General features: G+C 43.7%; 2 protein-coding genes across 4 annotated transcripts in view; one reads left to right on the top strand and one right to left on the bottom strand.

Moving 5' to 3' along the window:
- Nucleotides 1–27,843, bottom strand: part of SLC1A4 (solute carrier family 1 member 4) — a 308,345-nt gene that overhangs the window by 214,687 nt on the left and 65,815 nt on the right. The window lies entirely within an intron of this gene.
- Nucleotides 805–26,517, top strand: RAB1A (RAB1A, member RAS oncogene family). Its single transcript, XM_083730878.1, has 6 exons — nt 805–1,396; nt 12,865–12,937; nt 15,511–15,606; nt 21,614–21,709; nt 22,502–22,633; nt 24,502–26,517. Exons 1-6 carry the CDS (start codon nt 1,374–1,376, stop codon nt 24,697–24,699), a joined length of 618 nt encoding a protein of 205 aa, XP_083587004.1. The 5' UTR covers nt 805–1,373; the 3' UTR covers nt 24,700–26,517.

Below are 27,843 nucleotides of genomic sequence, written 5' to 3'. Positions count from 1 at the left end.
TGGAATAACAGGTTTGGAATTGCCCAAGAAAGATGTTAAATTATTTTAGTATGCCACAACTACTGCGCGTATTTTATTAGCTAAAAAGTGGAAAACCCAAGAATTACCAACGATAGAAGAATGGCAGATGAATATGATGGATTTCTCGGAGCTAGCTGACCTAACAGGAAGAGTCTGCGACCAGAAAGAGGAGGAGTATCAGGAAGATTGGATCAAATTTAACGATCACTTAGTTAAATATGTTAAGTTAAATTAAGTGAAAACAGCTTGCAGATACTTAATTGGCTTAAGATTTTATTTAAGTTAAGCGATGAATTAATATGTTTAATTTCATCATGTGAAGATCTAAGGATGTTAATGTTTAAGTTAATTTTTTTAAAGAACTGTGATTTGGAAAACCATTAAAAGGACATGCAACCAAGGGGAAGCGAGGAAGTCACTTAACAATGTTAATAAGTGTAATTTTTAATAAGGCTATGATTTATGCTTGTTTGTTTTATGTGTTTGCTGGTTTATAATGTTGTGAAAACCAATAATTTTTTTTTGAGAATAAAGATCTACATCAGGATCTGCCGCTCCTGTAGACCCTGCCTCCTGAGGCAGCCTCCTCCCCTTGCCTCACGGGTGGGCCGGCCCTGCTGTTCTGGGACTCGGATCAGGTCCAGAGGTAACTTTGCCCCTCAGTTCGAATCCCGCCCTCCGCCTGCCAGCGTGGCTCCGCCCACAAAGGCTGCCAGGCCCCGCCCCCTCCCTCCCGTCCGGCGAGGTCAACGGCTCGCCCGAGCTGCCACGTTTCCTTGCTGACGTTAACCCGGCCGGCCTCGCCCGCCAGCCAATCCGCTCCCAGAACATCGGAGTTGAGTCAACCGGGAAGCCGCGGGGGAGACAGGCGACCCGGAACGCGCACGCGCCAGCTGCGCCGAGGGTGCCGTCGGGAAACTGAGTTCTCTTCCCGCTGACGCCTCCGCGGCGGGCCGAGGGCCGCCTCCTCCCTCGGAGACTTCATTTCCCGGCGTGCCCCGAGAAAGCCTCCCCCGCTCGGCCGCCGCAATGTAAGCCCGGCCCCTCCTCTCGGATGCCTCTCTGTTTCCTGGTTCGCGGGGCCGGCAGCCATTTTGGGATCTGGGTGCCGGAGCGGACGCTGCCTGACGCCGCCGCCGCCGCCGCCGCCTGTGAGGGGAGGAGTGGAGCCCGGCCAAGAAGGGAGACGCCGCGTCCGTTTGCCGGTGCTGCCTTCCGCTCGCCCCTCCGCTGCTCGGTCGGATAAAGGGAGCCTGACCGCCGGGAGGAGCCGCCGCCGCCACCGGTGGGTCTGACCGCCGCCTGCTCCGCGGAGCGAGCTCGTTCTTCACAGGCCGCGGGGCCCCGCTGACATGTCAAGCATGAATCCCGAATAGTGAGTAGCGCCGCGCCAGGGGAGGGTCGCTCTGCGCCTGCGTGTGGGCCGGGGGGGCGATTAGGGGGAGGGGGGAACCCTAATTCCGGGTTGGGGGGCGACGCGGAAGTCGAAGAGCAGGAGTAGGTGCGGGGGGGGACCAAATATCTCTGAGGTGAAGGGGGCTGGACCCGGGGGTGGGGGGCGGTGAGTTGCTCCCACCGGCCTCCCAGCCGCAGAAAGCAGGGGGCTGAAGGGCCTGTGAAAAAGTGGTATTAATGGGATATTGGGGCGGGGGGGGGGTCCTGTGGAGACGAACTGGTGGAATGGAATGTGCCTGAGGGTCCCCCCCCCCAAGTCCTGTTGTGGGGCCGGGAGGGGGACGGTTTGGGCGCATTTGGCCGGCGAGGATCTATAAAAGGGCCCCCAGTATTAGGGGAATGGATGTCACAGGTAGCTTCCTGATGACATTCGCGCTAACAGTTCCTGCTGTGGAGAGATATATAGCGTGATGTGAGTTGTGCACCTCTGCTACTATAGTGTGCAAGTGTGCATACTACTACTTAGCGTCTGGGCTCCGCTATTTAACGTTTGAGTTGCATTCACCATAGGTGCGCAGAACATAAAGGCACAAGAACAGATTCGGGCAAAACAATCTCTTAAAAAGTGTTTGTGAGATATGGTTTTGCCCGGTTCCGTTCTTGTGCCTTTGTGTTCTGCACACCTATGTTGTATGCAACTCAAACTTTAAATTGTGGAGCCCAGATGCTAAGTAGTAGTATGCATACTTGCTGGCAAATCTTATAGCAGAGGTGCACAACTCAAATCACACTGTGTAGAATGCTTTCACTAACACACTAGAGCTGTGTTAGTATTTTAATCTCTGAAAGTCAGTAGGAGTTGTTTAAAAAAAGCACCCACTTTTTCTCCAGTGAGCAGTATATGTGGCTCGCCTCTTTTCAATCCTCACAACATTCCTTTGATATAGGATAGCTAACTAGCCCAAAGTTACCCAGGATAGAATCATAGAATTGTAGATTTAGAAGGGACCATGAGGATCATTTAGTCCAGCCCTCTGCAATGCAGGAAAATTTTGCCCAGCATGATCTACATCTCTTGCATGAGTTGTGACTGAATGGTCTCCCAGGTTTAAGTCCTGTGCTCTGACCCCTGCTTTGTGCCCTCAGCTGTAACTTTTAATTGTAATCTCTCTCTTCGCCTCCTCTTTTTCTCTGTGACCCATAAGTGTATTTATTCCTCTCCCACCCCCTGGCTACAGGCCTCCCTGAACTTCTCTCTCTCAACATTTCTTCTGTTCTCTTTATACCCCATGGGACTCTTTCCCTCTTTGCAGGTGCAGTCTCTATCTTCACTTAGGTATCTCAGCGACACCCTTCACTGTTTTTCTTACAAGTCTCTACAACTGCATCTTTGTTGCTATCTTCCAACTCTCCCATATTTGTCTTTTCCACCTACCGCTTTCTCTTCCCAGCCTCCCCTGTCCCAATTTTCGTTGTTTGCCCCCTGAAGGCCTGCTGTCTTGTCCAAACTCCTTTAAGTTTAGTTTAGTAGCATCAGTATCTTAGTGAAGGGATCTGAGATTCAGGTGAACATGCGGCTTAGTTGGCCAGCTGCAAAAGACTGGAAAAACTGGTATCAGTGTCACTATGTGCTTCAGAATATAGGAGGGACAGTACAGAAGTAGTGGTGCAGACTATCTCCTGTCCTCGCTCTCTGTTATGATGGACTTGGATTGCTCTTACACAAATGTGAAGATAGACCACAAATTCTGAGCACCTCAGGTTCCCGTATTGGTGTTTTTAGGTGGTTTACTGCCTTGCAATATTTTATTTGAAAGTGTGGTCAATATTTTTTTAAAAAATAAATAAATTTTAGCAGGGATGGGGAACGCAAGGGCTGCATTCTTTTCTGTGCAACTTTATGGAGGTTGTCAGGTGAGCAGGTCCAGAGGCAAAAATGGGTGGAGCAATGAATGTAAGTTTTACCTTTGTACAGTACTTTAGTACTCATACCCGTCCTTCTGTCACCCATCCAGACAAGCAAGAGGCACTTCCATAGTTAAGAAGAACACATTCCAGCAGAGCACAAATACTAGAGGGTGTGACTGGGGAGAATCTCAAGGGTCAGATAGAGGGGGGTTGGATCGGATTCTCTACTCCGGCCATATAGGAGCACAGTCAACCCAGACTGTGGTTTCAGCCCTGCTTTAACAGGCAGCTACCCTAAAAGAGAAGTCAGTATTATTTCCATAGTGCAGGAAGTGGAATGAAGCTGGGAGTAGCCATCTAGTGGATTTAACAATTGAGGCAAGAAATTGTTGGCTGAAAATTGCACTTAGCAGTTGACTCTGTTTACACTACTGAAACACTTTCGGGCTTCAGCTGTCTTCAAAATGTATTAGAAACTTAACAAACGTGAAGGCGAATGAAAGAAGCCTGTAATGTTGTCCCATGGGAGTTTGGGTTACAAACAGCAGTGGTCACAGATGGGGAGTGAGAAGATTTTATGACACGTCATGAAAAGTTAATGATATTTTCTCCTCTACACTGAGAAGCAATTGCGCACATAGCAGGCCTACTTTACTTACGCCCTTAAGGCTGCCATACAAGCTTATTTTCTAATGAACCCTGCTGTTTTGTATTAAAATGTAGTAAAGCTTAGTTGAGTTCCCTAAATTTAAGCTGTAAGCAATAAAGTGAAGTCTTGTCTCATTCTGGCAGTTCATCTAACACACTTTTCAACCAATTGCTATTGACTGCTTGACATAGATGTCTACCCTTCACTTAGCTGCTGGTCATGTGCTCACCACATGATGCTTACAAAATGCTTTGTGGGCTTAACGTTAATTTTGCAATGTTGCTGCATCACAGTGATAGCTTCTAAGAAAAGAAGTTATTTAGCTGTTTAAAATGGTTTAACTGTTGAACTTCTTTGACCCTTGCACTTTTTTAAGTTCCTCCTCTCTTGAGAACTGTGTAGGCTGCTATCAGGAGATCATGTTCTGCTTCTGGCAACAACAGTGACACCGTAGGGCAGTAAATCTAAATTTATTATGACTCTCAAAACTTTGTATGGGGACACTAGGCAGGGGTGATGTTGGGGACTGACCCTGGGTCTTTTGTGCTAGACCATGGTTCTTCTCACCTCCCCCAGTCCAAAAAAAATAAAAATAAACCTGCCTGTAGGATGGCTGGGTGAATTGCAAAGCACAGTGCTTTGAGGCCCCACCACCCTCTGTTTTCATTTGCTTCCCAATTCTAGTATAGATCATGGTTGTTGAGTATCGTGTGTCAATGGTATTGACTGGTGATAGGGGACTTGTGAATATATGCAATAGCTGCATGGCATGTGGAAGGAGAAGTGTTTGTGAAAGAGACCATGAGTGTTATGTTAGATATTGGACAAGATTTCTTCTAGTTTTTAATAGGTGCATATAGAATGTAGGTGAGGTGTAGGACCCAATCCATTTATTAAGTTCTTCTCAAAGTAGACCCACTGAAATTAATCAACCTAAGTTAGCCATGTTAATTAACTTCACTAGGTCTACTCTGAACAGGATTAGCAATGGCTATAACCCACTATACCAGTGAAATTCTTTTGGAAACCCATAGCAAGAGGCAAAAAAGTTTCCCCTATGAAATTCAGCCCAAATTTTGCACCCATGCATGTAAATTAGCATATGCACATTTTCTGCAAATTTATTTCATGAGCCTGTGCTGTGAGTCATTTTAGTACCCAACAGTGCCCCAGCTCTAATACAGTATTCTGCAACAGAAGCATTAAAGAAATGGTCAGGTGTTGTATCAATGTTTCATCCTAACACCCCCTTTTTAAAAGACAACAACAACAGAGCTTGTTTTGATATGCAGTGGATATTTAAATTGCAGTAACAAGTTTCTTGATGTTTCAGATTGGAATACTGAGTGATATCTTATTGTGTCTTTGACGTGAGCTCATAGGTACCAGATAATTTGACATAAATCTGTCTTGTCTGATAAATAATTTCAGGAGGAGCATCTGTTGACTGTGGAGCAGTGATTATTTTAAAGAGTGCCAATGTGAAGTTTGCTAGGAGTCTGCTGAATTATCGGGAGGGTGGATGTGATTAGGAAATATAGTCAGTTCATTGTGGGGATGCGGAAACAGCTCATTATTAAAAAACAGCAAGTTACCAAAGACAAAATCCTCCCACAGCTGAGAGAAAGTTAAGTAGGTACTACTTAATTTTGGACAGCACTTAATTTTGGACAGATTGTGCCCCAGCCTTCAAGAGACTCGGGTTGTGTTTTCACATGTTACCATATTTTTCGCCCTATAGGATGCACTTTTTCCCCTCCAAAAATGAAGGGGAAATGTGTGTGCATCCTATGGGGCGAATGCAGGCTTTCGCTGAAGCCTGGAGAGCGAGAGGGGTCGGTGCGCACCAACCCCTCTCGCTCTCCAGGCTTCAGGAAGCTATCCGCAAGTCTTGCAAGCCCGGCGGGAGGTCCCGCGGGCTCACAAGGCTTGCGGGCAGCAGCCTGCAGCCCAAAAGCTCGGGGGACAGTGAGGAGGCGCAGCGCTGCCACCCTGCTATTCCTCGACCTGGTCTGGAGGCTGGCAGGGGGGGGAAGCAAGCTTGCTTCTCCCCCCTGCCAGCCCCACAAGCTCGGGGGATAGCGGGGAGGCGGAGCGCCGCCACACCCGTTATTCCCCGACCTGGTCTGGAGGCTGGCGGGGGGAGAAGCAAGCTTGCTTCTCCCCCCCTGCCAGCCCCACAAACTCGGGGGACAGCGGGGCAAGCTGCTGCCCCACGGAGGCTAGAGAGGCTGTCCCTGAAGGCAGAAGAGGGAGACAGAGCGCTCTGTCTCCCTCTTCTAGCTTGGGGGTGGCTGCGCAAACCTGGGGGGGGGAAATAAAATTTTTCCCCTTGATTTCCCCCCAAAAAAACTAGTTGCGTCCTATGGGCCGGTGCGTCCTATAGGGCGAAAAATACGGTACTTTGATTTGCAATAGGATGTTAGAGTGGTACTAATACTACCAACTTTAGAAACCCATTTGATCTGCATGAATGGTGAAGAAAAAGCTAAGATACACATCTTTTTAGCATTATATGGCTAAAGTACTGCACAGAAATGCTGCCAGTCTAAACTTGGGTTCCTACAATCTAATTTGTTGTTGCATCCCACACTTGATTATGGCTGGATTTAGTTTCTCTTCTTGTGTTCTGTTGAAATTAGTAAGAAAAGAGCATGTGACTGGGAGATGGGGGACAGGGAGAGCTCAGAGCATGGGTCAGCAGGGTTGAGGAAAGGTATGATGTGAGGGTTAGGTTATGACATCTGAGGCAGTGTTCAAAGCTACGTGCCACATGGCGCCTGGAACCTGGGTTGTGGGGCTCCAAAACACATTGTCTAGTCCCATTTGTGCCGCGGTGCCCCACAGATCTCACGGCTTGCACAGCACCAAAAGAACCACATCTTTTGGTGCTGCATGAGCCAGGGGATTCCCCACAGCAGGTCTAGCTCACCACGTTTCAGCGGCTCCACTAATAATAAGGCTGCCATTCTCTGCGGCTTCCCCTGCCGCCAAAACATCCACCGGTGCCAAGCCACTTCCTCTTCCTTTTTTACCCACTCAGCAGAGGCCACCTCGGCTCAGTTTTGTTGGAGCTGAGGCAGTGACTCTTGAGGCCAGGTAGCAAAAGGCTGCTCATGGCGGCAGGGAGCAGGGGCAAAGGCAACAGCAGGGTGCCGACACGGCAAGTGGCACAATCAATGGCATACAGACACCCACCCCCTGCTGCTGTGGATGCTGCCGAGAAGCTGTTTGCGGCGGCGGCTGCCTGGAGCCCTACTGGCACTGCAGTTGTGGAGCTGCTTGTTCTGCTGCTGCAACTTCTTAAGTGGCTCCCACGGCTGCCGGACTTCGGCGTCAGGTGCGTTATGGCTCCAAACAACCCCATGACCCTCTTGCTCCACAAGGCGACAGCAGCAGGAGCGCTCTTGCTGCTGCTGCCGCCTCCTCCGCCTATTCTCCCTCCAGCATTTGAAATTAGCCAGGTACTAGTCGCATTTTGTATCAGGTAGCCAGCCCTTTCTGACAGGATGGAAATGTTCAGGAGCCACCCTTGGCACCTAGCATCTCCACCTGCCTGGTTGCAGCCAGCTGGCCTGCCAGCCACAGTGGTAGCAAATGACACACGCCTTCTTTGCCCGGTAGCACAGCAGCCAAAAAACACATCTTTTTTTGTTCTGTGCTGACGGTGAAGCAGGTGTTTGACAGGATAGAGTGGTAGCAAAATACATGTCTTTTGGTGCCACACTACCCTGCAGCTTCCCTGATTTGCCCAGCACCTTTTTTTTCCTCAAGGCTGCCCGGTTTGGTAGTGGGGCAGCAACTTTTTTTTTTTTAATGGTGCTTAGACATTTTGTTTTGGCGCCTGCAACCTAGGTCCCAGAAGCCACATGACTCCTAGCATTCTTATCCCATTTTCTATCACTGTCTCCCTCCCTCTGTCAGGTGGAGCTTTCCTAATTTCTTCCCCCTCCCCAGCGCTGCAAAGGATGGCTTTCTCCCAGCCCCCTCTGCATGGCCAGGCAGGGAAGCGAAGCCTCCCCCCTCTCAGCTACTGTTCCCTCCGCAAAGCTTTCCCCCACCCTCCCTTTTCTGTCAAAGCTGAGGCAGTCTATCTTCAGATCTGGATTTGACCCTGAAACATCTTGGTCATCTTGATTATTGATAACCTTTGGAGAGAGGGGCCAGGGAGATTTTTGACTAGGATGGCTTTTGATCTCTTAGCAGTGTTTGACCATGTTAACAGCATTCCTGCTCCTACCTGCAGGATTGTTACCAGAGGGGGTAGTGCTGGGGAACGGCTGCTTGACCTTGTGGCACTTGTGGTGTATTGCTCTGTGGGGGTACATTCTGTCCACCATGTTGTTTCATACTTCTATGAAGCTGCTGGGAATTGTCATCCTAAAATTTGGAGTGATACTCTCTTCTCTCTCCATTCCACCTGCATCGGAGAGGCTGTGCTGGACCAGTGTGGGGATGAATGATGGGCTAGATGGGGGACAATAAACTGAGGCTGAATGCTGATGATCTGGAGGTGTTGTAGATTGGTGGATCTCATCTCCAGAAACTGGGGAGACAACTTGTTCTGGTTAGGGTTGTGCTCCCTTTGAGGTATTTAGCTTGGGCTTCTTCCTTAATTCCAGACTTTCCCTGGAGGCCCAGGTGGCCGAACTCCCTGCTCAGCAGGGCAGCAAGCTGAGACTGTGTGTGGTACCAGGACCAATTCAAGGTGCTGATACTGGTGTAAAGCCCCAAATGGTGTGGGGCCCAAGAATGTAAAGGGCTGCCTCCCCAAATACCTACCAATGCTTTTTTAATTTTTGAGGTGTGATTTTTAGGTGCTTTCAATTATTTTTGGATTTTTTAATCTTCATCTCCTTAAGCTCCCATGTGAGGAAGGGCAATATGGAAATAAAATGGATGATTCTGATGACAAAAGTTCATTTCAGTTTCTGGTGTGTCTAAAATAGGAGATCAGCAGTGAATAATTATTTGCTGCAAATGTTTGTTTTAATCCAGTATTTCCAAAAAGGGCTGCATCTTGTGTATGGATTAATGAAGAATGTAATGACTATAGTCCGTATAGTAATGGCAGGGATTTAGTGAGCTACTTTAGGCCCATCCAAGGACTTGTGAAGGTCAGTTGCTCTTTTTGCCTTTGTGAAGAATGCAGTCTGGTGTGCCAGATCCTTATGGAAGTATCCTTGGTTTCAGAACTAGTTTGCACAATAGTAGGAGAGGCTAACGTGCAAGTGAATCATTCCCGTGAAATGCCATTGGACATGTAAAACTAGTTGCACAGTTCTTTTGCTCCCAGCCCTTGAAATCAGTAAGAAGTGAGTGCTTAATATGAATAAAATAATAACTACAGTGGCACCTCGAAAGTCGAACGGAATCCATTCCGGAATTCCGTTCAACTTCCAAAACATTTGGAAACCAAGGCGTGGCTTCCAATTGGCTGCAGGAAGCTCCTGCAACCAATCAGAAGCCGCGTCAGACATTCGGGTTCTAAAGAACGTTCACAAACCGGAACACTCACTTCGACTTGCAAGGCGTTTGGGATCCAAGGTACGACTGTACTTAGCATGTTTTAATAATAGCACGTTTTAGCACATAAAAATCAAATGTTCTCTGGTATTGCTGATTTCCCAGTTCAGATATTCTGAAGAATGGACTGTATTTTATGTATTTGTAGTGGCCCAGGGACCTTTCATTCTGAAAGTGGATGCAACAAAACAATAGAGGAAGAGGAGAAACATGCAGATGAACATGGGAAGCCTAGGAAATAAATTGATTATACATTCCTGTTTTGGTTACACGCTAGGATGACCTCTGTCAGGAGAGAGACAGGGTAATGAGTCCTTGTTAATTCTCAACCCCTCAACTGCTTTCCATACCATCAGCCATGGTATACTTCTGGAGCAGCTGTCTGAGTTAGCAGTGGGTGGCATCGCATTGCAGTGATTCTGGTCCTACTTGGATGGCCATTTTCAGAGGATGATGCTTAGGGAGTGCTCTTCGGTCCTGTGAAGTCTTTAGTGTGGGGGAGGGTTGTCCAGAGTTTTGGAGTATATTGTCTTCAATATGCTGATGACACACAGCTCTTTTGCATCTGTAGGTGTGACAGTGGATGTTCTGGACCAGTGTTTCTCATCCAGTAATGGACTGGATGAGAACCAATAAACTGAAATTCAATCCATATTAGACTGAAGCAGTGTTAGTGGGTTAGGAAAACCTGCCTTCATTGGAGAAAAAGTGGGATATAAATGTAATAATAAGATTGTTCTTTTTAAGATGAAAATGCTTTTGAACGAGTGATTCAATGTTACTGTCAGGACAGAGACTTCGTTGAACAATAACAGCGCTTTTAATGTCCTGGTTAATCAGTGTTAACTTGCTTGATACTGTTAAAGTGAGAGGTCCTCATTCCAATGTCAAATCTGCAAAATGCATTTGAATTTTTGCAACTATTCTAGGGCACTTAAAAATAGAATAGGTGCTTCTGATGAGCTTCCCTTATGTCTCCTATACTCTTAACTGGCCCTAATGACAGCTGCCATAGTAGTTAATGCAGTACAGACAGTCACATTATTTTGGTTAGGTAAAGCTAACAACATGGAGTGCTAAACAAGAAATCTGTTCTAAGGAAGTCTTGGCACTGTTGTGAGTGTTATTCTCTGAACAGTCAAGGTTTTAAGACAAACATTTCCTGAAAGTGTATCATGTTAGCAGCTGCTAATACTGAGATAGGTCAGCGGCAACTCAGTGTATTCATAATTGCTTGTAATCTATATATTTAAATAAATATGACATACTGGACTTAAGTGGTTTGTGCATTATCTATTCCTTCTAAACGTGGCATGGAACAAACATGGGGCACACATACTAGTTGAACCCTTTAGCTTTCATTATTCTACCCCTTCTTACTCTTGAATTTTAATCCTAAACTAATTGGAAGTCAATCTTATTTGAGTTTTACTTTGTCCAAGTAATGAGTTTAGGATTGTGGTGTTGCATATACAAAGCCTTTCTATAATTGCTGTTCATTATTTACTTTCAGCTACTCTAGGGGATTTATGATCACCTGAAACTAGTATTGCTCTTGATGCATACTGGGTTCTTTGTAATGCAATCTATGGCAAGTAGTAAAGCTTAGGTGTTCAAAAGGCTTTTCACAGCAATCTTAATAAAAATGGGATTTCCAATGTTTTAAAGAGGGTTATAAGTTATATGTGGCATTGGGACTGTTCTTCAGGTTTGTGAGAGTTCTCTCCTACCTACACAAACTCCGTGGTCTTCCCATGATCCCTCTTCTATTGAAAACATATTCCATGTTGTCATTAGTCGTTAGCCTAGTGTTTTTTAAGTAACTGTATTGAGAAGTCTCCTGAGAATAGCAATGTTTTCTTTTCTGGCTTCCACAATCATGCTATCACAAATGTCCTAAGCATCCTATTATTCATAGGATTCACAGCAGGAGCTTGAACAATCTCTACAATGGTGCATACCTCTTCTTAAGGGCTAGAAAGTGTCTCTGAAGCCTTTATGTATTTGTCACACTTGAATATTGTTCATCCTACTGGGTCCTCTAGACCAGGCTTCCTCAACCTCGGCCCTCCAGATGCTTTTGGCCTACAACTCCCATGATCCCTAGCTAGCAGGTCCAGTGGTCAGGGATGATGGGAATTGTAGTCCCAAAACATCTGGAGGGCTGAGGTTGAGGAAGCCTGCTCTAGACAGTTTGCAACATGGTAAACCATTTTTCAAGGTGAATGTTACAAAGAAGATAATTTAAAACCCCAACAACATATGTAGTATGAAAAAGCAGCTAAAATATTAGCAACAGCACACAGCCTGAGGGGTAGCTTTAGTACAGTATCCAAAAATGAAGCTAAAAGGCTTTGATGAACAGGACATTATTCACCTGGCATTTAAAAGACAGTAGGTGCTAGGTGAGCATCTCTGGGGAGGGCCCCATGTATAATGCATTGCAGTGGTCACCCAGGGAGGGTACCAGAGTATAGATGACTGTAGCTTATGAAAGGTGCTCCAAGATACCAGAGCCTCAATAAACAGCTAGGAGCACCCCCAACAGTGCTTCTCTCTTGTCTGTTTATTGACCCTCATCCAGTCCATTAGCAATCTAGGTTCCTGGTTCAGAATGCCCACTGCTTCACCTGGATTGGATGAAAAGATGTGAAGCTAGTTGTAATCTATATACTGTTGACACTTAGCCCAGGTGCCCTAACCTGTAGTTTCATTTAGACGTTAAATAAGACTCCAATTCAGTGGATGATGTCCAAAGACAAGATAGAGCCCTATGGAACACGATGACACTCGCGCCAGTGTGTGGAACAATAGTCACCTAACATCACCTTGTGGAACCAGCTGACCAGGTTCTACAACTAGCAGTTCCCATCTGGACAGCCTTGTAGTTTTTTTGAAGAAACTTAAGGATCTTTAACCTTTTTCAGTACCTTCACAAAAGTGTAGTTCCAGGTAACCATGGAATTTAGTTTTAAATTTGTACTTTAGGTACAAGCATTACTTATACAGTGGTACTTCGGACTGAGTACTTAATTCGTTCCAGAGGTCCGTTCTTAACCTGAAGCTGTTCTTAACATGAAGCGCCACTTTAGCTAATGGGGCCTCCCACGCTGCTGCTGCACGATTTCTGTTCTCATCCTGAAGCAAAGTTCTTAACCTGAAGCACTATTTCTGGGTTAGCGGAGTGTGTATCCTGAAGCGTATGTAACCCGAGGTACCACTGTATAGGTCTCTCATACACACACACACGGGTGTGAAATTTCCCTAGTTTGTGATAGAAATAGAACAAAGTGTATTATGAACCAACAGTTTCAATTGCTATGTGCCATACTATAGTAGATTTAATTATGGTTTTCTCTTTTCAGTGACTATTTATTCAAGCTGCTTCTGATTGGAGACTCTGGTGTTGGAAAATCTTGCCTTCTGCTTAGGTTTGCAGTAAGTTGTCATGCCTCTTCAACTTTTTGTTAACGATTAACCTTGAAAACTGATTGTAATGCAAAAATGAATGTGTTCCAGGTTTCCTGGTTTTTCTTTCCTACTGGCTAATCATAATCCAAAGAAAATACCAATTTACAGTCACATGAAAAGGAGTTCTCCTTGTATGGAGAACCCCAAATTCAAATGGATTCAAAAATTCAAATTCTAGCAGGCAGAACTGAAGTTTAGTTTTTTAGTTGCATATACACCTGAAAACTTGCATATTGTTGAATTCTCCTTGCTGTGCAATTATGCCAAGCTCATTTGCATGATTGGTTCAGATGCCAGCTGATGAGTGAAAAAAATTCCTGCTTGATAAGCTTCCTTCCTTTGGTAGCTTGAATGGAGAGCTATCAAAACACAGGCTCTTTGAACATGCTGCTATATGATCTTTGCAATTACCACATGATAACTGTAGGCCATATTGAGAACTAATCCTATGATTTGTAATATTTGTAGAATACGAAACACAAGCAGGTCGAACTCTTAGCTTAATTTTATGCACAATTAAATTGAAAGTAAATTGCGTGGAGTTCAATAGGACAGTTGCATGGAGTTCAAAGTATACTTGGAATAAGTATGCTAAGGTTTGCAGCTGTGAGTTGTGCCTAATTTTGCACAAGACAGTGAAGTTCTACATTTAGTTTATAACTCAGGGAGGAACATTGTGATGGTTGTCTGTCTTATTCTTTCCTTCACTAAATCTAATAATAATATAATAATTTATTATTTATACCCCACCCATCTGGCTGGGTTTCCCCAGCCACTCTGGGCGGCTTCCAACAAAACACTAAAATACAATAACTTATCTAAGACTTGGCAGCAGGGGAGAATCGGTAGGCCAGAATCTTGAGCATGCCTGATGCTTTTCACTTTGAAAAGCAGGCTCCATGCTACATCATAAACTGCTTTGAAAGTCCCTTATTGCTTATCTTAAGAGTCAACAACACTTAATTCACAAGTTAATGAAGATTTTATTGGTATCATCATGACCCAAAAACATTAAAGGTAAAGGGACCCCTGACCGTTAAGTCCAGTCGTGGACGACTCAGGTTGCTGGGCGAGTGAGCCGGGGTACAGCTTCTGGGTCATGTGGCCAGCAGAACTAAGCCGCTTCTGGTGAACCAGAGCAGCGCATGGAAATGCCATTTACCTTCCTGCCGGAGCGGTACCTATTTATCTACTTGCACTTTGACGTGCTTTCGAACTGCTAGGTGGGCAGGAGCAGGGACCGAGCAACGGGAGCTCAATCCGTCACAGGGATTCGAATCGCCGACCTTCTGATTGGCAAGTCCTAGGCTCAGTGGTTTAGACCACAGCGCCGTCTGCGTCCAAAAACATAGTCGAACACAAAAGCTGTTTGGGTACAATAGACTCCACAGTGTTAGCCCAATGAGGAATTTAAGTTATTGGGAAGCCCTAGAGGCAAAACCAGAAAATATGTGTGAGCAAAATACTGGACTTATAACCCAGAAGAAGAACAAAACAGAAACAAATAATGTCTAGAGGAGATATTTGCTTCATAGTAATATAATGAAAAGGGTGTCCAATGTATCTCAATAATCCCAACAGTTTAATAGTTTTTTTCTTAAAACAACAATGTCAGAACAAGTAAATAAATAGTAAGTAAGTAAATATTTGCACAATAAGAGTTAAAACCAACCTGGAGCAGAAAGAACCTCTTTGGGTAAAACCACTCCTAGGGCCCAGCGAACTCATGCAGTGCATTATAATGGTTTTTTGTGTAATTGGGAATTCCCAGGAAAAATAACATCTTACAAAGGCTGAGCCCAAACTTCTCATGTAGAGCAAATAGCTCTATATAGCATGTGAGTAAGGTATAATTGAACAATAAACTGATTAATATAAACTGCGGACAGTATTTAACTAAATAATTGTGTGAGCAGAACAACCTCTGCTTGCACAACAGGACTTCTCCCTCTCTTCCCCCTGAATGTGCCCTATGCCATCCCTTAATTTGCAGAGGTATGATGAAAACCCCAGAACAGATGGGAGGAAGGAGTTTCCTTGTACAATTCCACTTGTGCAATAACTTAGTTGAATCCCACCCAATATTTTGGGGTTGGTAATGGGGAATGCATGGTTCAATGGAAAACCACACACCATATTGATAATTCATGCTTTTCTGTTTGAGCATGCCTTTTCTCGCTCCTTTTCTGTCCCTGACAGAATTACTTGAATCAGCCCTTACTGTGACACCAGGCAGATAGTGGTTTAAGGTTTCCTCACCCATTGCATTATTGAAATATATATTGCAATAGTTGTGACTGTGGCCAAACTTTGACTGCAAGTCGTGTCTGCAGTGAGCCATGACACCTTACCTTTGCTGGTGCATATAGTTGCATCACTTTTTACGCAAGGTGAGAGTACAGGCTGGTATAATGGCTTCAGCTCCACCCTTTCCAGAACCTTGACTTGTCTTGATTGTGGTTTTGCCTTTGTAGGACACAGTGTTGCTGATTTGTAAATGGTGGATATTCTTTTCTTTTCTCTTCTCTTCTCCCATTTAGGATGACACGTACACAGAAAGCTACATCAGCACAATTGGCGTGGACTTTAAAATCAGAACTATAGAGTTAGATGGGAAAACAATCAAACTTCAGATAGTAAGTATCCCCTGTTCTGCTTGGTGAGTCTAATCTAGTTCATGGGAGGAATTCAACATTCTGCAAGTATGATTGTCCCTTCAGTGCAATCTCTCCTATGTGCTGTTCTTGGGGGGGGGGGGACACCCCCAGTGCTGATTTGGGACAGGGGGCGGGTGAAGAGAAGGGGTCAGCCCTGTACCACTATTAGGATTTATTGTGCAACTGCTTAGTTGAATCCAGCCCCATTTGTTAATTTCTGTAGTGCTGTTAAATATTAGAAGTAGGAGCTGAATGAATGGTCCACGTGCTTTACTGCTGCTAATCAGATAGTTTGGGGAATTGTGATTTTTTTACCCATGTTTAATTAAAATGCAGTCTGGTGATTTCAAGTCAAGTGTTGTTGTTGTTGTTGTTGTTGTTGTTGTTATTGCAACGTTTGGCCTTACAATTTGTTCCCGTTGATATGGTTCCTGCTCCTGTTTTAAAACTGGAAACTTGTTTGGTTTCTGACTTAAGTTCCTGCTGCTATGTTCTGACTCCCTGAAGCAAAATAACCTGCTTTTGTCTGTGCTGGGGAGGAGTAGGAAACCTTGTGCAGAAGCCAACAATGAACTCTTATAGGCTCTTTTCCAGGGAAGACTTTTCATTTCAATCAGCTTGACTGCTGTTTGTATTCTCTGCTAAGCAAGGCGATATTTCTAAATTAAACAATTGGCAAACTACAAGTCTGGGAAATCTGGTGTATCTTAATGTGCTAAATGCAAAGAGACTTCTGCAATTATGCAGTTAACAGGCTCCATTAACCCTGAACACAGTGAAAACCAAGTGCAATCGTGACACTTTGGGATATACTAGGGAGCAGCAAACTAAGGACAACAGAGTAAGATTCAGAGCAGGGGTGGGGAACCTGGACCCTCCAGATATTGCCGGACCCCTGGACCTGCAGCCATGCTGGCTAAGGCTGATGGCAGTTGGGAGTTAATTTGGAAGGACACAGGTTCCTTACTCCTCTTGGAGAGCTTATATCCTTGGGCAATATCAAAGATGACTTAATTTGGTCGTGAGATTGCACGTGGTTATGGCTGTGTTATTTGCATAAGGTTCTACTCTATTTCTTTACTGAAGCTAGTTTTCATATGTTATCTAATGCATTTCCCTGCTATAGCCCATTAAGAGCCTGTTCATGTTAAGCCAACTATCTGTCAGTGGTTTGTATTGTTTGCAAATTTGTATTTCTTGAGGTATGCCACCCCTTTTTCCAGCTATGCTTTCTAATTGGGGTAGGGGAAATGCTTGTGTTGGACGCCTCAGGTGCACAGTGGACTAAACTCAAGGTTCTGCAATCCTCTTACGTAGAATCAAAGTCTGTCAAAATATTTGATACAGTGAGATGAGATTCTGTATCTGAAATAGTTAAGGGTTAAGGCCGGGGTTAGCTGTGAAAGGCCTATGCAGAAACAGTAATAGGGCTGTAGTGTCCCCAGGGTGGATTTGGTTTAAATCAAATCGATTTAAATCACTAGTCAGTAAGAATCGATTTAAATCACTTTTTTTACAGAAAGACTCATTCTTGCTGGTATAATCTTAATATTTACAACCAGATGAAGATTTCATTTTTGGAATAATAAATTTTCAGAGTAGTTTTTATATAAAAAATACTAATTTGGTTATACTATTAGAAATACGTAGACAGATAATTATGAAATTATTGTGAGGTTTAATAAATTAACTGTTTATATTTGGACAACTTTTCTGCTGTGTTTCATTGGAAGGAGAAATCATTTCCTTAATAATAACTTAAATCATTTCTTTAACTAAAACAATAACATTATAGCATATGTTTCCATGTTTGTTAACTGATGTGGTTAAACATTTAAAAAACCAAAAAAAAAAAAAACTTAGACTGAGCAGTGTTAGAAAGGCTATTTACCACAAGGCGCCTGGAACCTGGGTTTCAGTCACAAAAATACATGAAAAACTTAAAACTTCTGTATTTCCACCACCAACCATCCCTTTAGATTTGCTTCTACATTCAGGTGCCTATTCTGTATAGTTAAGTGTTAGTGCAGTTGCTGAACCCAGTGGGATTGGATAGAGGTTGCCAGCCTTGAAGTGCCTTCAGCACTTGCCTCAAGTCTGAGTCACACAGACATGCAACTGACTTGCATAATTATTACACAAAGATCCCAAGACTTGCAGAGTATTCTGCTCACAAGTTTGCACTTTTATTTTTACTGCTTCACACTTAGCTACTTGTGCAGATCTATTCCACTCCAAACAATCTATTCATTGAACCTCTTGGAACTTAGCATTTAAGAAGTAAGGGGTTGATTCTGTGTATATAAATTTGCAGAGGAACAATGGGATTAAGGTTTTCCCCTCAACTTTGTTTATTTATTTTATAACATTTTTCCTGTGAAGAAAAGGCATGTTATCTCTGCAGACACAAATTCACACTTTTGAAAACTGCAAAAACAAGCATCTGTGATAATACCCTCCTTAGAAAAACTGCCCCAAATAATCTTACAGAAACCTCTGGAAGATCATGACGTTGTGATGGATTAATGGAATTCATTTACCAAAAAAATTAAACATTGCATATAAAGCCTCATGCTACATAATTGAAAACAAATCTTTATTTCCTGATGAATAGCCTTTGGACTATAATGTAACTTAAATAGAAAACTATCTTTAGAAAGATTTTTCCTTCAAAAGCATTTTATTTTTATAAATCCAATTTAAATTTTAAAAATCTGATTTATTTATTTTATTAAAAAAACTTTGATTTTTATCCACCCTGAGTTTCCTTAAGATAGTGGATAAATAGCTGAAAAGGTATATGCAAGCAGGTTTAGGAAGAAATTTAGGTTGCTTATAGAAGCTGTAAATCTCCTGAACACTTGGAATTATAAAATTAGAAGGGACTCTGAGGGTCATCTAGTCCAACCCTTCAATGCAGGAATCTCAAGCATGCATGACAGATGGCCATCTAATTTCTGCTTTAAAATCTCCAATGAAAAACGTCCACCACCTTCCAAGGGAGTCCGTTTCACTGTTGAAATTCTTACTGTCAGAAATTTCTTCCTGGTGTTTCATTGAAATCTCCTTTCTTGTAACTTGAATCCATTTGTATGGGAAGCAGAAACCTATTTGATAATGTGTGATCAACATTTGACACTAATTCCACATATGGCACAGGCTGGAGTGTTTTAGTGGCACTTCTAGTCATAGGACTGGCTATATGGCGTAAGCAGACCTGCATTGCTCCACAGCTGGGCAGAGCAGCAATAAACCATGGTTTAGATATGTACTGAAATGCATGATAGTGGTGCAGTCTTGTCTTGTTCTTTGTATTCATGGTCTGTCCATAGCTGACGTAGAATTTAAAAGGACTTTCTCAAGTTAGGTTCTGCATGACTTTTGGTGACACTGAGAATGGAACTTTCAAATTCTGAGAACCTTTGGCTATAAATGGGGAAGGGGCGAGCCAGGTGCAGTGTTAGAAAAGCTATTCACCACACGGCGCCTGGAACCTGGGTTTCAGTCACAAAAATAAAATGGCTAGTCACTATTCCCCCCTCCAAAAAACCGTGATAGCACTTTCTATTTGTTTGTTTTTTGTTTTTTTGAAACGCATGATCTAATACACAATTCCCACCAGAGGGAGAGAGAGAAAAGAGTTGCAAATACACACACATGCACACTCTCACACACGGAGAAAAAAGAGCTGTGAACAACTGCTGAGCTGACCTCTTCAGGTTTAATGTGTTGGATTGGGCTGGAATCACGAGAAAATGACTGTGTCTGGTAGAGAAACACACACAGCCCCAACCCAGAAGCAGCCCCCGCCCCCAGCTGCAACTTCATGCAGACCTATTTAGGAGGGGGCCCATCCACTGTCCCTCAGACCTTGTGGACTATATTTTGGGGGAAATAATAATAATGAACACATTCCTGTGCCCCACAAATAACCCAGAGATGCATTTTAAATAAAAGGACACATTCTACTCATGTAAAAACACACTGATTCCCGGACTGTCCGCGGGCCGGATTGAGAATGCAATTGGGCTGCATCCGTCCCCCGGGCCTTAGTTTGCTTACCCATGATCTAAACCAGGGGTCTGCAACCTTTAAGACAAAAAGAGCCACTTGGACCCATTTCCGAAGAAAAAAAACCTGTGAGCCGCAAAACTCGTCATTATAAAAATAACTTTTTGTCACTTTTTTATTATTATTTCTTTGTTTGACCCCTCAGAATTACTCCTCCTCATAGAAATAAACGTTAAATTAACAAGTTACCTTTTTGCGTGTGTGTGTTCTTCACTCCCCTTCAAAAGAGTGACCAGCATACATGCCCCTTACAATGTGGCGGGCAGGCGGGAAGGCGACGTCACAGCCAGTACAGCGCCCGCCACAGTGGGGAGTGTCGGGGTGCACAGTGCGCCTCCTCCCCTCGCTAGTATCCACCCCGGAGCCGCGGCAAAGGTGTAAAAGAGCCACATGTGGCTCCAGAGCCGCGGGTTGCAGACCCCTGATCTAAACCAACATACAAGGCACTTTCCCCTCTCTGTGCTGCCTGGGGAACGCTCTCCTTTCCTCCCCTGTCCCTCTCAGCATAGTAGTCAAATGAATCTGGGAAACTGTTCTTAATTTTACTTTGGAGTCTGCGCCCTCAGCCGGAGAAACTCAGTGGCTTACTCAAGAGTTGGGTGAGCAGAGCTTGGGGCTGCAGAAGGGAGAGCGGAGGGAAAGGGAGGAATGGAAAATAGGAGAAGGCAGTGGCGGCAAGAACACTCCTGCTGCCTTGTGGGGCGAGGGGGTGGCAGGGTTGGGTTGAGCCAGGAGCTCCATGGAGGGCAGAACAAGCAGCAGCTCCCCATTCACAGGGGAGGGGCTCCAGGTGGCAGTCACAAATGGCTCTTCAGCAGCAACCTCAGGGCAGTTTTTGTCTTTGCCGCATCTCCCACCACAGCTAGGGTGCAAAATATGGCGCCCGGCCATCTGCACGCCTTTGCAAAGGCCCAGCCGCCAGTCATGAAATGTGACCGGCGCCTGGCTAATTTTGAGCACTGACCAGGTGCGTTCCAGTAATTTGAGGGGTGGAAATACGAATTGGGGAGGTGAGGAGGAGAGAGCTTACCTTCCTGGTGGTAGCATTTTCCCTTTAAGCTGTGAAAGTAGACAGCAGCAAAGGCCGTGTCTCCTGGGGTCTGTCACTTTTGCCTTGCATCCTTTTGGGGGAGATGGCAGGCAGCAGGACTTCTCCTGCTTTTTGAGGTCTTAAATAATAAACATGCAGCTTCTGCAAAGGTAAGCCTGGCTCATTTGACCCTCCCAAATTTGCAGTCTGTGTTTGATGCATTGAATGTGGGAAATCTTGAGTTCTACAGAACACTTCAAAAGCAAAGGCTCCCATGAGATTTCACATTTCAATTGTCCTTTGTGCTCCATGGCACAGCAGTGACCATCCAAAAGCCTTTGCACTTTCAAGACCAGTGCAGCTCTCCAAAAACTAAGGACCTTAAACAAATATGTAAAAAGCTTCTGAATTGCAATTCACTGAAGTTAGTAGTACAACGGCTGCCAGACCAGGGAAATTACCATGTTGCTGCTCCACATCACTGTGCTGTTTATTTCTGAGCTTCTTGGCTGCTAATTGAAGATGCATGATGGCAGGGCTGCTGCTAGCCCTCACTGTTGAGGGTTTGATCCTTCACTCTTTAAAGCCAGGTGCTATTTAGAGAGGGGGCTGCTGGGGTGGGGAAATGTACTGAGGGTCCTTGAATAGTCACATGTTTTACAGTTGACATTGTATGTATGGCAGTATCTTTCAATTTCACTTCAGTAGTGTAAAGGTGTCGTCTTTTTTGTGGCAGGTACTTCAGAGCAGTCCATAAAGGATCACTGAAAGAATTTACAGAACTCCTTTTCACTTTCCCCATTTCCCCCTTTTCTCTATTGCAATAGAGTGAGCTGCATCTCTGAACAGATGCCATTTTCTAAGTTCCCTTTTGCTTTTTTGTAGTGGGATACGGCAGGCCAGGAGAGATTTCGAACTATCACTTCTAGTTACTACAGAGGAGCTCATGGCATCATAGTTGTGTATGATGTTACAGATCAGGTAAGCACTTGGCCTTTGTTTTGCCTTTGAGAAAATAAGTGTCTAAAAGCTTGTTTATGGTTTCTGAGCAAACCATGGGGAAATGTAAACTTTGTACATAGGTGTCAAAAGCTTGTGTGCAGAGAGGAGGCTCATATAAAGTGGTAGTTCTACCCTCTGAGCCTCCTGCTCCACTTTTCCTGGCAGTCTTTCAATTATTCCTTCCTAGGTGACCAGAAGCCTGCCAACCTAGCAGTTCGAAAGCACCTCCGGGTGCAAGTAGATAAATAGGGACAGCTTACCAGCGGGAAGGTAAACGGCGTTTCTGTGTGCGGCTCTGGCTCGCCAGAGCAGCGATGTCACGCTGACCACGTGACCCGGAAGTGTCTCCGGACAGCGCTGGCCCCTGGCCTCTTGAGTGAGATGGGCGCACAACCCCAGAGTCTGTCAAGACTGGCCCGTACCGGCAGGGGTACCTTTACCTTTACCTTTAGGTGACCAGAAAGGTGTCTGTTTTAGAGTTTACACACACACCAAATGGCTTTAAATGCAGCTTATTTACATTGCTATTGTGGCTCTCTGAAGGAAAGATCTCGTGCTTGACAAGGTCCTTTTCCTTGGCTGAAGCCACAGGAAGAAGTGATGGAGCTAAGAAGAGTGTGTTTTAAGTACCTTAGTCCAAAAATCTGTCCAGTTTAAAAATAAAAAATTGCTGGGGTGAGCTTTAAGCTAGCTTATAGCAACTTTTCAAGTTCTCTCATACACTTGTACAAGATAAAGGCAATATTTAACATATACCACCTTATGTTCCAGGAGTCTTTCAATAATGTAAAACAGTGGCTTCAAGAAATAGATCGTTATGCCAGTGAAAATGTTAACAAGTTGTTGGTAGGGAACAAGTGTGATCTGACCACAAAGAAAGTAGTAGACTATACAACAGCAAAGGTACGTCAACTGATTTTACAATTTTTTAAAAATAATTGCAACAGTTCTGACTTTGGATATGGGCTAAGGTGGTGTAGGGCTGGGCAATATCTGGTTTTCAACATTGTGCTATATCACCAGCTAAATGTCATGATATAACAATATATATGACAATGTCTGAAATAAGAATGAAGGTGGGGAGGGGAAAGCCGTTGATTCCTGGATGTGAACTTCACACCAGTTTTGGACAATGCATTGCCCAGCCCTAGCCAAGAACATTGTTCTCCTGCAGCACTTCCTTGCATTTTCTTTGGGGGGAGGAATTTTTTTGCACTTTTTAAAACTCCCCAGGAATGTACCAAAAACATAACCATGAACAAGTGAAAGGAGAACTTCACACCCCAGGGATACCCTTGTTTTTAAAGTGTTCAGTGTCTACTTTAATTTTTTTAGAAGTGCTATTCACTAAATTAAAAAGACAATATTGCTCTTTAGTTAGAGAACAGTTGTGTAATGATTGGCAGTTGTTGTTGTTGTGTGTGTGTGTGTGTGTGTGTGTGTGTGTGTGTGTGTGTGTGTGTAAAAAATGCCCAGTTGTTTAGTCACTCATTGAATTGGGGGGGGGGAATCAATCATTGCCTGCCCACCTGAAAACTCAACCATTTCTTGACTGGGGGGTGGGGGTGAAATTTAAGAGGCACTTAAGGGCCTGGAGTCAAGTTATTTCCAAGTTGGCCAGTTTCAACCAGAAATAGCAGTGGAAAACGCTTTAAAGAAGTCCACTGGGGCTACTAGGATATAAGTTGTAAGCTAGGAAATTGGGGTGGGGGGAGAACATCTTTTCCAAGCCTGACTCCTCCTAAACCTCGTTTTGCCTAGAAGCAGGTTTGCAGTTGCAACTAAAGAATAGGAGATCAACAAGTGGTGGGGAGAGGGGGAGGGAATTATCTTTTTTAAAAAACAGAGGGAGAAAGTTTCTTGCAGAAGAATCACAACATAGAGGCTTTGGCAAGTGTGGTCCCACTTCCCTCTGCAAGGTCTCATGAACCAAATCCACGGTCATGATTTCCTCCACTGTCCCTATGAGGGCAATTTTGGTTTCTGCATCCCTCCTCTCCAGTTCCCTCTAGGAACAATTTCCATTGCAAGAGATCCATTGCCAGACAGAGCAATGATAAGGACAGCCTCCAAAGAGAGCAGATTACAATTGGTTGTGCTTAATTCCACTCCTTTTTCCTGCTTCCCTGGACAACAGGGTGCAGAGCTGCTTTAGAGCTGGCTAGCAGCCCTTTACATGGCAGTAAAATGCTTTAAAAAGGTAAAGGGACCCCTGGCCATTAGGTCCAGTTGCGGACGACTCTGGGGTTGCGGTGCTCATCTCACTTTATTGGCCGAGGGAGCTGGCATACAGCTTCCGGGTCATGTGGCCAGCATGACCAAGCTGCTTGTGGTGAACCAGAGCAGTGCACGGAAACACTGTTTACCTTCCCACCGGAGTGGTACCTATTTACTCTGCAATAAAGGACTACATAGCCAGCTGATAGCACACTCCTTGCAAGCACAGTGGCATTTAGCAGCAAGGAGTTCAGCAACTGCTTCCACCCCTCGGGAGCAGAGTGGGGATGTATTGCGTGGCCAAAAAATTATCAAACCTTTATCACGATCTGGACTTTAAGCTGGTTTTCAGCAGTCTATCCATAAATCACACAGTCCTAGTACCAATGATTCAAGATACGTAAAATGTACCTAATAAAAGGATGGTGTTGACTTTGGTAGTAAGGCATTAATATACACCTGACTTGCTCGTGTACAGTGGCAAAATGCAGAGCTACTTTATTTTTCTCCAAGTTCTGGACAGCATAAATAACACTGATATGCTTTACCTACAGGAATTTGCAGATTCCCTTGGGATTCCTTTTTTGGAAACCAGTGCAAAGAATGCAACAAATGTAGAACAGTCTTTCATGACCATGGCTGCTGAGATCAAAAAACGGATGGGTCCTGGAGCTACAGCAGGTGGTGCAGAGAAGTCCAATGTTAAAATTCAGAGCACTCCCGTCAAGCAGTCTAGTGGAGGTTGCTGCTAAAACTCTCCTCCCCATTTGCAATGAATCTGAAACCTGAACCCAACTGAAAAAAATGCCTGAATTGTACTGTATGTAGCTGCACTACAACAGATTCTTATCGTCTCCACAAAGGTCAGAGATTGTAAATGGTCAATACTGACTTTTTTATTCCCCCGATTCAATAAAGCTAACTTCATTTTCAGAAATATGTTAAACCTTTTGTGTGCTGGTTTATAAAATGCGTGTAATCCTTGTTGCTTTTTCTTATACCAGATCGTTTCCTGTGGTTGGCTAAACTTGGAATATATTATTTTGTTCTGATCATATTGGCATGTTTAGATGTCAGGTTTAGTCTTCTGAAGATGAAGTATAGCCTTTTTTGTATCCAACAGCACAACTGTGTCTTGTCACTTTTCCATGCATAAAGTTCAGTAAGACACATGTTCTATGTAAGATCTGATTTGCTAGTTCCTTGTAGAGTTGTAAATGGAGAGATTACAATCTGTCTTTGATCCAAAGAACTGCACTAATTAGTTCTGTGCGCCCAAGGCAGGTTTGGACTCTACTTGTACCTCTCCCAGGCAAACTATTATTTTTTTTAAAAACTGAGGCATGTTTCATTGGGGGTGGGGGTGGCTGCCCCTGAAAGGAAAGTTGCAGATTTCCATTGGCAATGCCTTAGACCTTGGGCAATCCTAAAGTAGCTCTTTGGATCCAAGATGCTGATTTTTCTTAATACTCTGCATATAATTTGTGGCTGCAGAACATTGTAATTTGTTGCACAATATGTAACAAACTGAAGAAATGTTTAATAAATATTGTACTTATTGGAAGTAATATCAAACTGTATGGTGATTAAGTATTGTCTTAATTCTTATGGCAAAGCGGAAAGGCTTGCATTGTGCCCCAAATGTACCTTTTTATGTGCAGTAATGGCACTTTAGAACCTTTTCCTGGACCATACCTTCCCAGCCGAACAAATAACTAGCAAGTATGGCTTAAATGACTAAAAGTTGCCATGGTGTTTCTGGCGTGTATGCTATACTTGGAACACAAAATCTTATAACATTGTTTATAGAATCATAATCACTCTAAATGTACCATATTCTCCCCCTCCCTGCTCCTAAGTGTCTGGAACTTTCTAAATGATTTCATTTAGAAATACCTTGTGTCTCTTGCTCTGTCATAGAAGAGGAAAGCAGTATTTTCCTAATATATGAATGACTTCAAACTAACAAGGTGATGTTAAAATCTGATGTTATGTCTTTTCTAAATAATGTTACTTCCATTCTCTCACAATCAAATACTGTTGACTTTAATAAAACTTAGTGCAATTTATTGGTTGGCTTGGTTATGCACAAGGAAGCTGGAGCGGTGGGAACTGGTTATCAAGGAAATAACCAGATGACTAATGTAACTTTGTGCAGCAGGAAGACTCTAAAATGTAAGTTTGAGCAAAAACTCAAAACTTGATTTATTGCTACAGCGACCACGTCTTGTACAGAGAAACTAATCCATTAGTGCCTGTTATCTGGGTTTTAAAGTTACCAACTTGATTAAATAATCTCTCTTTTAAAAGAGATTAAAACTGCCATTAAGGCTTTTTTGCAAGAAAACAACCAGATGTGACTGCAAAATATGCCAGTTAGATATGTTGAGAGGCAAGTGTATTAGCAAATCACTAAAATGATTACTCATCCCATTATTGGGATAAACGTGATTTGCATCCACAACTGGAATACATAGTACCTTAAGTCTTCATACTGTTGTCAGAAGATTGAAATTACTGAAACTTTGAATATGCTCTTGAACTTCACAATAAAGTGTACTTCATAATGAGATGTGCTTAGTGGATCAATTCCTAACATGCTTTGAGGGTGATAGTGTACTGTTTTGATCAAAATGGTTCTTACGTAGAAGATATCCAGCTAGAATATTTTGTGTTCAAGGAATTTTGGTTATTCTGAAACTACTTCTGAAACCTTTCATGCAGTGAATTCATTGAGCACAATCATTTAAATTCATTTCTGAAGTGCAGAAAACACCTAGGATGCAAATAGGTTCTTGAATAAAAGTGTACGAAATCTATATACCCATTGTACTCAAATAACCTCTGATTAACAAACTTGTAATCTGATTGCCTCCTTGATTCCTCCTTGTATGCAGAGTTAATTCGGGTTCTAGCAGGTTTAACACTGAGAACCAGGCTATTGAAGTTAAGACCCTGGCAAAAGGGAGAGCAGATCTTGCTGATGAACCCATTTTGACAACTGGGTGCTTAGCCAGTTTCACATGGTTAATGTAGGCACCATACTTTATTAGTATAATAGAGGACCCTTCTGTGCCTATTTGCTGAAGTTAAGCAGCCGGTTAATCTTGGCAAGTTCTAACCATTCTCCTGAAAACACAAAGAGCTGTGTAAATTACGTCCTGTTAGTTGTAGGGCAGGTCCTCCTCAGTATTTGAGTGGTGCAGAGCCTGCTGGATCAAACCAGTGGCCGATCTTCTGCAGCCTCCTGTTCTCATAGTGGCCAACCAAGCCTGTGGAAAGCCTGTAAGCAGGAAATGAGTGCAACAGCCCCCTGCACACCTGAGATGCCCGCCTCTGACAGTGGGGGTAGAACAGTCACTGTGAGAAGAGGAAAAGGCTAATCTTCAAAAGCCACTCTGATGCACGTTCCATTGTAACACTCCCATGTGTCAGTCATATGAGTATTTTTCTCAGAAGCAGCTGAAATGCAACGAGATGATAGGTTCTCATCTCCTCTACTTGTTTATATTTTAAGTTCTTGCCCCCAGCAGGGACTTGGAAGTTTCAAAAAGTGCTATGACTACAGCTTCAGGGAGTTCAAATGTACAGGACATTTTGGGTTGCAAGACATACAACTGAGCTATAACTGGGATGTCTTGTTATTCCTAAAAGCATGTTCATAAAGCAACAATAGCAGGTTAGCTTGAGTGTACATACCCACACGTCACTGCTGCTTCCTGTTTTGTCTCCCAGTTGAAGAACAGCAATAACAAAAACCCTCGGTTCTTTGTAAGCAAATCTCTCTTACACTGGGCTCTAGTAAAGTTGAGCTCACAACAGCCACAGTTCAACATACTTGGGATCATTCAGTTTAAAGGTTACAATTGCTAAATGTGGGTGCCTTCTATCATGTC

This window comes from Podarcis gaigeae (assembly GCF_964106915.1).
Source record: "Podarcis gaigeae genome assembly, chromosome: 3".
In the NCBI taxonomy this organism is placed as follows: Eukaryota; Metazoa; Chordata; class Lepidosauria; order Squamata; family Lacertidae; genus Podarcis; species Podarcis gaigeae.
The sequence above is the reverse complement of the archived record's forward strand: the minus strand, read 5'-3'. Positions and strand labels throughout refer to the sequence as shown.

Excerpts from the sequence above, each read along its gene's own strand:
- RAB1A (XM_083730878.1), top strand. The coding sequence starts at position 1,374 with ATGTCAAGCATGAATCCCGAATA. Across the intron at positions 1,397-12,864 it reads TCAAGCATGAATCCCGAATA|TGACTATTTATTCAAGCTGC; the intron begins GTGAGTAGCGCC and ends TTCTCTTTTCAG. Across the intron at positions 15,607-21,613 it reads AAACAATCAAACTTCAGATA|TGGGATACGGCAGGCCAGGA; the intron begins GTAAGTATCCCC and ends GCTTTTTTGTAG.